Raw genomic sequence first — 12,119 nt, forward strand, 5'->3', positions numbered from 1 at the left:
GCTCAAGCATTCATTAGACATAGAAGACGGAGAGATCACTATAGAAGCCTATAGCTAAATCAATCAAATCAAATCATTTATTTCGGGCATCAGAGGCCCATAAAACAAATACCTTAAATATAACATACATATTAATTATATAATAAATAACTTAAAACTAACATACATAGTTTTTATATATCTTTTACCGGAGGCCCAATCCCCTCCCCTATTCCCTTTCCTTCCCATCCCTACCTACGGGAGGTATTATCCTATTCCCTCTAAAAGGCCGGCAACGCACCTGCAGCTCTTCTGATGCTGTGAGTGTCCATGGGCGACGGAAGTTGCTTTCCATCAGGTGACCCGTTTGCTCGTTTGCCCCCTTATTTCATAAAAAAAATATATATACTTAAAAACTAACACTGTCACGTTTTGCCGGCGTCGACGTGACTCGCTTCGTTCCGGAGTCTCCCCCGGAACCTCTGATAGACTACATCCATCGGCCAGAACTCCGGCGCCTCGAAAGTCGACAGAAGATTCGTCGGTACTCTCACCACAAGAGCTCTTTCTTTCGTACACGACAACAGTGCTATCTTTGTTTTAAAATTTACGTACAATTAATAGCGTTAGGCTTCTGCCCCTATTTCTTACTGTTCAATGATTGTACTTTTACAAATAATAAAAATGTATGTGAGATTCCCATAAAACACCATAATTTTGATTTCAGATACTGAAAAAGACGAGTCAAGTGGAATCAGTCCTGGGAGGAGAGGGGATCTTCAACCGCGAGCCCGAGCCCGACCAGCCCATATTTGTAAATACATGTCACTTGTCTGTCAGTACTCGTCATCATTTGCAATATTACCTTAACATGTGGGACGGTGATGCAAGATGAACATTAAGTTCAGAGGATAATAACCCTTGACGAAGAGGCCACTAGGATTATTATGCTCTGAATAAAGATCTAGCGTGACGGTCCCATAGTATTATCGGTTGGTAAAATATTGCAAATTACATTATTGGTACTGACTGTATACTAACCAAGGTGGTGGTACTAAAAACTTTTGTATTTGGTTACTGTTCGTTTTAAAGTAATTGATAAGTCTAGTCAGAATTATTATTATTGCGATAGTTTGATATTGATATAATATTAATAATTTAGTAAGCTTGCGTTAATATCAATGCTGATGCTAATATGTATTTAAATATAAATACATAATATAAAATATATAGTATTTAGCCATAATAATGATAGAAAACAATTTGAAATAACAACAGAAGATGATACAAACATTGATGGTACATCTGCTTCTAAAACGAATGGCTCTAATAATAACGCTTCTAATATGGATGAAAAAAGTCATAGTATAACTGTGCTTCGGCGTGTCTTACGCGTGCCTTTCAAAATCCATGATTTAATTTTTTTTTTAAAGTAAAAAGTTATTTATTTGCTCAAATTACATATATTCCTTTATAATTTGTACATTATACAGAAATTCAGGCTGTATGTAACTATGTACATTGTACACATTTAATGTTCTGCTGATACTTAAAATAGGATAACCTGTGCTATAAGTATCAGGTAACATATAATTGTCCGTATGCCAGGAATACTTAACACAAACATGATGTTGATAATAATGATTATGATGATAACCCTTATAACGATGTTCATAATGATGAAAATGACAATAACGCTAATGAAAGTAATGATAATAAAGAAAATAATGATAATGATAACAAACATGATGATGGTGTATCAGGCGGCGGCGTTGGACCTGCACGCGGCAGTGCGGGAGTGGTCGGCGCGAGACAACGACATCGTGGGCCTCGCCAAACGCATGGCCGTGCTCATGGCCAAACTGTCGCGTAGCATGGAGACTGGTGAGTAGATAAAATTTTTTTTTGGCGAGTAGATAATAGGATATACTAGCTAAAAGCCGAGCTTTGTGAGAGCTCGCGTCGTCACACCTTGACTGACGTAAAGCACAAATCAATATGCGTGATAGTTTTTCCGTAAAGTGTACAACAAAATGTACAGGTTGTGGGATATACTGGGGCTCTCTCAGGCTCGCCCTGATTACTGCCATGTTTTCACGCTAGAGGCAGCACGAGCACGGACAGTAAACAAAAAGTTTTGTTCGACGTTTGACAACGTTTCTATCGATATTCTGATGTGTGCAACATGTCGGATTTTGGTCCCTTGCGTTAAATGTTACATTCAGCCAATTGTACAGTTTTAATGCAGCATTAAGTCTGTTTTTTCAACGAATCTGCCTAAAGGTCACGAAAATCGTCCAATCGATCTTTTGAATGTAAAATCGTTTGCGATATTGCTACACACGTACAATCTATCGTTCGATTTTAACATTGAGGAGATAAATCGATAATTGTCCCGTGTATGGTCACCTTAACGAGGCTGGCTTAATGCTCTACAACTTTTCCCAGACGACACGCGGTCCCTGCTGTCGACGTCGAAGGAGATAGTGAGCGGCGCAGAGGAGGTCGCAGCGCTCGCCCGGAAACTCGCGCTCGAGTGCACCGACATGAGGATACGGACCGTGAGTTTTCGTGATGGCGTAGCCAACACATACACAACACACAATTTCACACATTTTGTTTGGCGATCCTATAAAGAATCGATGAAAAAAACGTGTTGACTAAGCCCTCTGTACTCTAAGACAGTTAAAATCATAATCAGCAGCATTCCATTCGCAATCTAGATTCGTGATTCTGTTTCATTTGTTTTGACGCATTTTGGCCAAAAAAACGGAGTCAGTATCAACCTCTTATAAAGTTTCTGCTGCTGCTTTTCAGTATTGGATAAAAAGCTTCTTATCTTAAAAAACTCCAGTCTTTTGTTGTCTGTGTTTTATGATGGTGTTGTTATCATAATATGCCATAAGCAGGAGTCAGGACTCTTCAACTGATACTTTCAATGTTTGGTAACTTACAAGCTTGTACTTCTGCGGCTATAGAAATTATAGCGTCATCATCGTGGATTTGTTGGACATGATTAATGAATTGTTAACAGAATCTGCTGCAAGTGTGCGACAAGATCCCCACGATCGGCGGGCAGTTGAAGATTCTCACCACCGTCAAGGGATCCTCGCTAGGTCATCAAGGTACGATATTGCACGCGTCATTAAATCCGACCTCTGCGGCTCAGTTGGTAGGCTGTTGGTAGCTCAAGCCGGGGGTCGCGGGTTCGAATCCCGCCGACGGAACAAAAAGTTTTCAAAGTTCCTGGGTCATGGATGTGTATTAAATATGTGTAAATATATGTATAGTATAAAGGTATTAAGTGTATTTCCGTAGTCTGGTACCCGTAACACAAGTCCTTCAGGTACTTGCCACGGGGCCAGACTGACGTGATGTGAAGCGTCCATAGATATTATTATTATTAAAGAAATATATTTATGGACAGATGGTGGACTATTTGATACAAATGTGGACAAAGCCTTATGTGATGTTTCTGTTTGGCGAGTAGGTAGCTTCGAGGACCAGGAGGCGATGAACATGTTGGTGTGCAACGCGCAAAATCTCATGAAGAGTGTAAGTCAAATTTAAAAAAAAAACATATTTTATCTATTTCAATTGCTATTTTTAAACTATTTAATTTATCACTATATTGTACTATAATAATAACTCTCACACCGGTTTCGTGGAAACCACGCCAGTTACACAGGAGTAATTTTATAGTGCCCAAGTGTGTGCGCATTACACAAGAGCACTCGCTATTTCTTTACTCTCATAACCCAGTGGGACGGAAGACAGACACGACTGGCGAGAGATCAGGCGCAGGACCGACTCTTTACATGCCAATCCGACGCATGGATCATCTTACTTGTCAGAGAATCAGGTGATTAGCCTGCATTGTTCTAACCATACTTGGAAATAACATGTTTCCAACGCGGCAATTGAATCCATGACATCCAAGTCAAGAGCCGCGCTCTAAACTACTGGACCACGGAGGCGTTAATTATTTTACTATATTTTAACAGATTCAGGAGGTAGTAGCGGCGGCGGCGAGCGCGTCCGTCAAGATCAACTCGCAACGCGGACGACGCATCAAGTGGGTGCGGCGCCGCAACTACTACTGATCAGGCGATCGCGCCGCTCGTTCAGCAAAACACGCATCAGTAGTAACGGTCAAATGGTGAAAAGCTAGAGGGAATAATTCTTAGAACACTCAATTATTGGCGCTTTAGTACTTCGATCGCAGATTCCAGGAAATGCTTTTACGTATTCTATTGATGTTGCGATCACCGGTGCTCTTATGGGGCTTGAAGAATTAACAGTTGTTGTTATTCTAAATACTCACATACGGTTTTGCTCGATTGAGCAATAACGCAAGCAAAACCCGCAGCTCAGATTTTCGTCCACACATTCAGCATTGCTCGATAGTTTCACTCTAAATCGATACATTTGATTCCATCAAGCTGGCTCGATGTGAGCCTTCAAGCTATGAGTTTTGCGGTCCACACAGTAATTAATACTCGATTTGGAGTAAAACTATCGAGCAAAACCGCATGTGAGTACTTAGCATCAGAAGATTTTGTGTATTATTGGGGTTTCTAGTATTTTGTAACAATAACCTAAGGTGCCAATAATATGACTGTCAATGATTTGGTAGTATGCTTACTAAGAGAATATGACAACTGTGTTGTAATTTGACAAAAAACGAATCATCATTTGGCCGTTAGATTATATTTAAGGGAACAATCATGTGTAAGGTTGTGATAATTTTACCAAAAATATTTAATGAATTTTATATTTTTGTAATAAATATGGCAAACGAACATGTGGTTTCATTTTAAGATTTTGAATTTAAATAATTATTTAAGTTTCAAGCTTAGACCAACTCGAAGCCTGCCTCGGAAAAAATATTTTCTGTCTATACTGCCGATGTTACTCGATGTTACCCACCTGTAATCACTTTGATTGTGCGATTGCAAGTGATTAGTGATTAGGAGAAAATAAAGGACTTGTACTAATCAGTCGCTGTTTTGTAAGGATAGGTGTTAGCGAGAAATGAAAGATGTGCCTGGTTAATTAGTTGGCTTTATTATGATATAATAATCAAGTGGTTACAGCTTATTATACGGTTATTATATCAAGATACTATACACAACAGGTATCACTACACTACAGTTCCACACTGTCTACGCTGTCCACTTTCTCCTGATTACTAATCACCTGCACTCGCACTAATCAAAGTGAATACAGGCCCTAAACTCCATGTTACCCGATGTCACCAGAAGTACTTGATGTCACCCGATGTTGCTCGATGTTGGCCGATGTTAGTCAATGCTCGTTAAGGCCGTCCGCCGAGCAAAAATGACCGTGGCCATGCATTTGCCGCGTTGCTGAGATCGCACCAAAACCCTATTTTTACTTACCTTAGTTCAATGACCTGAATGTATGCTTGAATTTTAATAAATTTGGGATTACTTTGGAAGCTGATATCATGAGTATAATAACAAAAACAGAAAATTTAAAACGGGGAAAGGAATATTATATACTGAAGATTATTGCTGTATTTTTATTATAACTTTGTAGCTTTCAAATTATGTGTTTATAAGGCTTTAAATACGGTAAATTACGGAATCTCCGTAGGGAAGGCCCTTAAGAGGATTCCACACCGACCTTTTTTCCATACAAACGTTGTCCCCTGTTTCCTCCCTGGATAATGCTAGTAGAGTTATAATTTTTTACCTGAATATCTATGACCATTAATATACAATGTCCCTATGTTTTCTTTTTTTCATTTTAATTATTAAATAAGATATGAACGTTCAAATACCCAAAAAATGGATAGATTTTCGGCTGTGTTCAAACATCCAGAAAACAGATTCGACTAGATTATACAAAAAAAAAAAAAAACATAGGAATAACAGGTCAAGCCTTTCTTTAATCTTTAATGACAAAAGTACTTAAATCGGTTAAGTTTTGGAGAAGGAATCAGGGGACAACGAATCGTTGATTTTCTGCAGTTGTCTCTATCGCGTTCTGCGGTATAGGCTTGAGGTAAGGGAGACAGCTATAGATATTACACGTACTTTTTTTTCATTTCTCTAGCACCTGGTGTATCATCTTAATACTGTCGATTGTAAACGCCGAGACTTCGCATCATAGTGCCAACTGGGAACTATGGCCCAACGAAGAGAGGAGCCCTAGTTGAAAGGTTAAAGAAAACAAAAAATAAATAACATTATATTTATTTAATACACAGATTAACACCTTATGAAAGTTGTTGGCGAATATACAACTAAATTAAATAGAACGCTGCCTGGTACAAGTGAGATTTTGCTTAATCGACAAACGATATACCAATTTCAACCTTATTGTTCTCATAATAACGTTCAAACTGGTACACCAGGTGTCTGTAATACGAAAGAGTAGCAGTAATATGAATAAAAGACTAGTGTCATTGTTAGTTGGGGCAAGAGAGACCAGTGGGTCTTCTTACCCCAACTATATAGGGTGTGGTAAGATTAACCTCTTAGGTATTAATCTACTGATTATATAAAGACGTTTAGGTAGAAAAATACATCTTACTCGAAAAAAAACATCATAAGTATGAATGACTTTGAAAAGTGCAAACTCGCTCATAGAAAGAATTAGTTTTCGAGTATGGAAACTATTTTTCTACTTAAACGTCTTTATCAGTACATCATTGATTCTACCACACCCTATATACAATTCTACCGCTACCTCTCGTATGTGTACTGCCTAATAAACTATCTTAGTACAAATCTTAGTGAATATTAAATTAATTAAATTAAACCGTCGTGTACCGAAGTCTTTGTACTAAGTCTTTGGTTTTCTTTAATTTACTTTCTTCTGCGAGCCTGAAAACAAAGAAAAAGGATTTTTAATACTCCTACATAAATAAAATCAATAGCTTTTTTATTTGAATTTAGCATTAATAGAAAGGAGATGATTGCCATTGAAACCAGTCCATATAACCAACAAGTCAAATAAGAGATTAAGACTCGGATCTCAAGCATCTATCTAGTCAGTCTGGGCGTCATCAGCCTTCATTGTCCTAAAATTGTTTATTGTTTCAACACGAGAATCGAACACAAGCACCCAGAGTCAAGAGTCACACTTGACTCTAAACCGGTGAACCACGGAGATCTTTTTGCCCCAGCCTCTTCTGTGGGTCTCCGATAGGGGTATAATTTTGAAAACGTTACTTAGTGTAGGCCTACACTATACGTAAATGGAAGCTTCTAGCTTGCGTCGAAGTATTCAATGAGAATGTTTGGTATTCTAATTTGCCACCAAGTGCCGCTACGTAGCCTTAGGGTCTATCGTGTCAAACTGCTGCCATATGTCACAATATAGCTGTCACGATAATGCCTATGACAAGATAGACCCTTAGGCTAAATAGCGGCATCTGCAGGCTTAGCATGACAACATTAAAAACGGGAAAGAATGGACATACTGACAGATTTTAGTGACAAAATGGCAAATTTCCTTTGTCTATTATTCCGTAGAGAGAAACCGTTTCTATAGGGACCATGTTACGCTCGCTGGTGGCAAATAGTTTATCAAACTCTCATCGATTTTGGCATAAACATACTACTTTAAACTCTAAATTAAAGAATATAAGTAAAGCCAACTTACCACCTCCTTCCTATCCTTGGTGACGCACACGGAGCGGACGCGGAAGGGGTCGACGTAGGTGCAGGTGCACTCCTGGACGAGTGACTCGTGCAGCAGCCGTGTGGTGATGGACGTGGCCATGCTGGTCAGCCACTGCTTGTGGTTGGACGCCTGCTTCATGTTGCTGGCGGAGAAGATGACGCCGCCGGTCTGGAGAGAGAGATGTGACAGTTAGAGAGGACACATGAAATACTGAAGAGTAATAAATAAAATATGTGTTGTCAAAAATTGTTTAGCGCTCAAGACCTAAAGTAAAACAATTTTATGAGGAAAGTAAGTGATGCTGAAATGAATACCTACTCTTAATAGGGCCACTTCTCTGGGTAAAGTTTATGGGATAGTTATCATGTTATTTCTTCATAAAATATTTAATGTAAGATAGTGATAATATTTAATGTACATAAAAGTTAGGCAGATCATAGATGACCTGACCCTTCCACAAAATCTAGATAATTATTATGTGGTGTTAGGTATTGTGAAAAATCGTTCCCCTACTTAAACTATAGGTTAAATTTAACCTAAACTTAAATACTTGTTTGAAAGTGACTACTATAGATGATGGAGAAATAGTTACAGTAGTAAAATGAACACTTACGACTTCCTCAAACGCCATGCACTCGTTGTAGCCGGGCACGACGAGCTGCTCGCGAGCCTCCTCGCCCTCAGCTGCCTTCTTGTCAGCGTACAGCACAGAGTTCTTGGTAAAACCTGAAAATTGATCGTTGTTATAGTTGCTATAGTAAGAGCCGGGAGACAGGACATGAAACTTGATATTGACACTGTAAAGGTTAGTGTAACTACTCGTCTCATAATGTCAAAATTTAATTATCTCGAGAGTGAGATATCTCGTTGGCGTATGCTAGGTAGGCAGGCGACAGGCGGTTGATTTGTCATAACGACAGAATATTGCGACTGATACTTCAGCCGCTGAACTTTCGGCGCCGTACGTTCGGCAGATGTGTTCTTAAGGTGCTCCCAGACAGCAGTTATATAACGTTAGATAACATTTTTGTGTAACTTTTTTTAACAAATTATAACAAAAGACACGTTTATTTTTTAACATATTACCGTATGTTACACGCTGTTATAAAATGTTATCGTGTTACACAATGTTTTATAACGTTATATAACTGCTGTGTGGGAGCACCTTTTCACTTTAGACCATAAAGATAATTTCAATGTAGAAATAAAGCCAAGTCGATATGATATTCATTTTCATACATCTGCTGGCTAACAACAGCCTTCAACACGGTAAAATGTTGTCGTCATCATGTTGTATCTATAAATGTGCCAAAATATCTGTGTAAATCTAAATGACAAAATTATGATGGCAGCAATAATGTATAACTAACATCCACTTGAAATAATAATGTAAGTATCAAAATAATGTAAAAGAAGTTGCTGTAAACACTATTGACTCTGCTTATGTAATGCTACCTTTCACCTTTTAAAATGGCCAAATTATAAAAACAACATTAATTAGATATTATCACCAAATGAATAGCGAATGTCGCATACCAGATGCGTTACAAGTCATAATCTCTAAACCAATCACTCAATCTCTCAACCTCTCAATCCACCAAACAACTAATCTCTGAACCTCTCAATCCCCCAGTCAATCAATCAATATCCAACCAACCACTCAATCAATCCACCAACTAATCAATCAACATCTAACTCACCGAGCACGTTGTGCGCGGGTTTGCCATCCTTGGTGCTGAGTCGTGGCGTGTCGATGACCATGGAGCCGGTCACGCCGTTGTTCTCCGCCCACACCCTGTACGGCAGCAGCTGGAGAGTCTTCAGCTGGAAATTCACAGGGTTATAAATACAAATAAACCTTTACTGCCACTAAGGGTCAATTCGGACCGCAACGCGACGCGTATATATGCATTTCTATGTACACTTGTATGGATTTGAAATCATGCAACTGAGACGTCATACAAGTACATACATATTAATTTATCTATGAGTCGCTTTGCGGTCTGAATTGGCTCTAAATGAGACGAAAATGAAGTGTAAAGTTTGTTTTAAGCAAAAGACTTAAACGCGCACTAATGTCATTTCCTATTTTTATTTTCAAATAAAAATATCATAATAATTCATATAAGCTAAAAAATGACGCGTGCAGCGTCTAAGATTCTTAGATGGCGTTGTGCGATCAAAACCAATATTCGAAAGTTTAAACTACATACTACATAACACAAGTGTTTTATGGTTTCGATTATTGGCCGGTAACATAGATAAATAATGTAGCCCGATGCTGTACCATAGCAATTTTTGTCGCAAGATTATTGACAGGATATAACTACATACAAAATTCAGGACATATACATTTTATGTTCTACAATTATTGTTGTATATTAATAAAACAATTTTCTGAATGCAACTGAGAATTAAATGGAGTCCAAAGTTTGTTTCAAGTAAAAGACTTCAACATGCCATTATTATTTTAAAATTTTTCATAATTTTGTTCTAAAATAGTTAAGGAATTTGTACAATCGAGGAAGTTGATGCCTAGGCAGTTACTACCAACGTCATTTAGTCGGATAATATCAATTCAACGCGACCAAAATACGCAGCTTCGCAATCTGCATATGAACTTCTCTGACAGTTCTCTGATAGTATACGTGGTGGCAATATGTACGAGAAAAGGCATATCTTTAAAAATGAGACATAACATACTTGTAGTTAGTCCTGTTTGTCATTATAGGCACGATGTCGAATACTACATTGAAAAGCTCTTATACCCGCTCCGATATATCGTATCGCATATTGTTAACGCTCTTTATAGCCATGTATACTATATAAAGTTAATATACCTAGCGGAATAGAGCAACAATCTCGAGCTGTCAAACGTAACCAAAATTGGTTTTCATCTGTGTGAAAAATATGTGTACGTATACACTTACACAAGCATGATTGAACATGATTTCTATGAGATTAAATTGTCAACGTGCGGCACGTGCCGACTGGACGTCAAAAAAGAGTGCTGCTGTCATGTATCACACGTCTCTTTTTACCACGCAGTGTTACTGATAGTGACATCTCTCTTGCTCAGGCCTTTGTTTCTCTATTCCGCTAGGTATATTAACTTTATGGTATACTCACAGGAATATCGGTGGCCTCGCAGTCGTCGCCGACGGCGGAGATGAAGTGTTTGACGGCGGCCGGCCGCAGCGGCAGGTCGGACAGGGACTCGTACGTCGACATCACGTTGTAGGTTCCTATGAGAGAAGGCAATTTAGTTGTATTGATGAAATCAACACCGCTATCGAGGGTATCGCAATAGATTTTCAATTGTGTTGCGGTAGCCGGCTGCCGCTTGGGGATTGATGGGTTAAAATAGTTGAGTATTAGTTGCAGTCAAGTGTTTCGTTGTGAGTTGTTTTTAATATAATGAAGGGAAGAATACGAGAAAACGCCGTCTTAATGTGGTTCGTTTTCCATACAAAAAAAAACAATCGACATTAATTAGCTAATTTCATACTATTACTACATAAATTTATATGCACATCTATTTATTTTGCAATACCATTCCCACGAAATATATTTATGGAATGGTATTGCAAAATAAATAGATGTGCATATAAATTTATGTAGTAATAGTATGAAATTTGTTATTTAATGTCGATTGTTTTTTATGGAATGGTAAACGAACCACCTTAAGACTGTCATTCTCAAGGGAGTGCTTCGATTTAATCGAGATGTTGCATACGCAATAATCCATCGCTAATAATAATAATTAATGTTTTTTATATCTTATTCGAGTTAAGTGTCAAGCTGACAGCGGCACACGCTTCGTCTGATGGCCAAAACCTACGAATAATAAAAACTAAGGAATCGTAACTCTCATACTATTACCGTTTTAAAGGTTCCTTTTGATCTGTCATGTAACGTCAGCCTAGTACCGCTCAAGGTCATATAAATATTGCAATTTGCAAATGTATTGAAATGTGCTAAGGTACACTTTTTTGACAAGTATTGTGGAGCACGTTTTTTAACGGAGTTACTTCTCCTTAGTTTTTATTATTCGTAGGCCAAAACGTATGAAATTTTAGAAAGCGCTTTTCAATAACGCGTAGTCAGCGTTGACGTTTTATACATTTCGGTGTCGGCGCCGACGATCAGCGTGAGTCTAAAATCAGCATCAATATTCTATACATTTTGATTTATAACTTCGGCGTCAAAATTATCCACTTAACAATCTTTAAGGCGCCAACTTACCGAGCGTCCTGCTGAGCAGGTTGTGGAGGTTGGAGACAATCAGCTGCGCCTGGTTGACGAGCTTGTCGGGCGTGTGGATGGGCGTGATGTCGTTGTAGCGGGACTCGTCGTCGAATACCACCTTCGGCTTCGTCAGTTTCACTGGAAACATAAAATAGATGAGGAACTGTTACAGAATGTTTGTATGGAAATAATGGAACGGTAAAGTAGTTTGTATGAGTATAAATTAGGAAAATAGA

At 38.4% G+C, this 12,119-nt stretch overlaps 2 protein-coding genes across 3 annotated transcripts in view; one reads left to right on the forward strand and one right to left on the reverse strand.

Moving 5' to 3' along the window:
* LOC121736336 (talin-2-like) overlaps positions 1–4,645 on the forward strand; it is a 46,270-nt gene extending 41,625 nt beyond the window's left edge. For both annotated transcript variants that reach the window (XM_042127453.1, XM_042127454.1), the window contains 6 exons: positions 707–793; positions 1,743–1,863; positions 2,428–2,540; positions 3,014–3,104; positions 3,470–3,534; positions 3,984–4,645. In XM_042127453.1, the coding sequence (XP_041983387.1) occupies positions 707–793; positions 1,743–1,863; positions 2,428–2,540; positions 3,014–3,104; positions 3,470–3,534; positions 3,984–4,082 (576 nt within the window). In that variant the 3' untranslated portion in view covers positions 4,083–4,645. The remainder of the gene's footprint in view (positions 1–706; positions 794–1,742; positions 1,864–2,427; positions 2,541–3,013; positions 3,105–3,469; positions 3,535–3,983) is intronic.
* A 1,539-nt stretch (positions 4,646–6,184) lies between these two features.
* Positions 6,185–12,119, reverse strand: part of LOC121736337 (apolipophorins) — a 39,302-nt gene continuing 33,367 nt past the window's right edge. The window contains exons 52-57 of the mRNA XM_042127455.1: positions 11,881–12,021; positions 10,765–10,880; positions 9,336–9,459; positions 8,249–8,361; positions 7,615–7,803; positions 6,185–6,833 (exon numbers count right to left, since the gene is read on the reverse strand). Of these exons, the coding sequence (XP_041983389.1) occupies positions 6,816–6,833; positions 7,615–7,803; positions 8,249–8,361; positions 9,336–9,459; positions 10,765–10,880; positions 11,881–12,021 (701 nt within the window). The 3' untranslated portion in view covers positions 6,185–6,815. The remainder of the gene's footprint in view (positions 6,834–7,614; positions 7,804–8,248; positions 8,362–9,335; positions 9,460–10,764; positions 10,881–11,880; positions 12,022–12,119) is intronic.

The sequence above is a fragment of the Aricia agestis genome, chromosome 19 (assembly GCF_905147365.1).
Source record: "Aricia agestis chromosome 19, ilAriAges1.1, whole genome shotgun sequence".
Taxonomy (NCBI): Eukaryota; Metazoa; Arthropoda; class Insecta; order Lepidoptera; family Lycaenidae; genus Aricia; species Aricia agestis.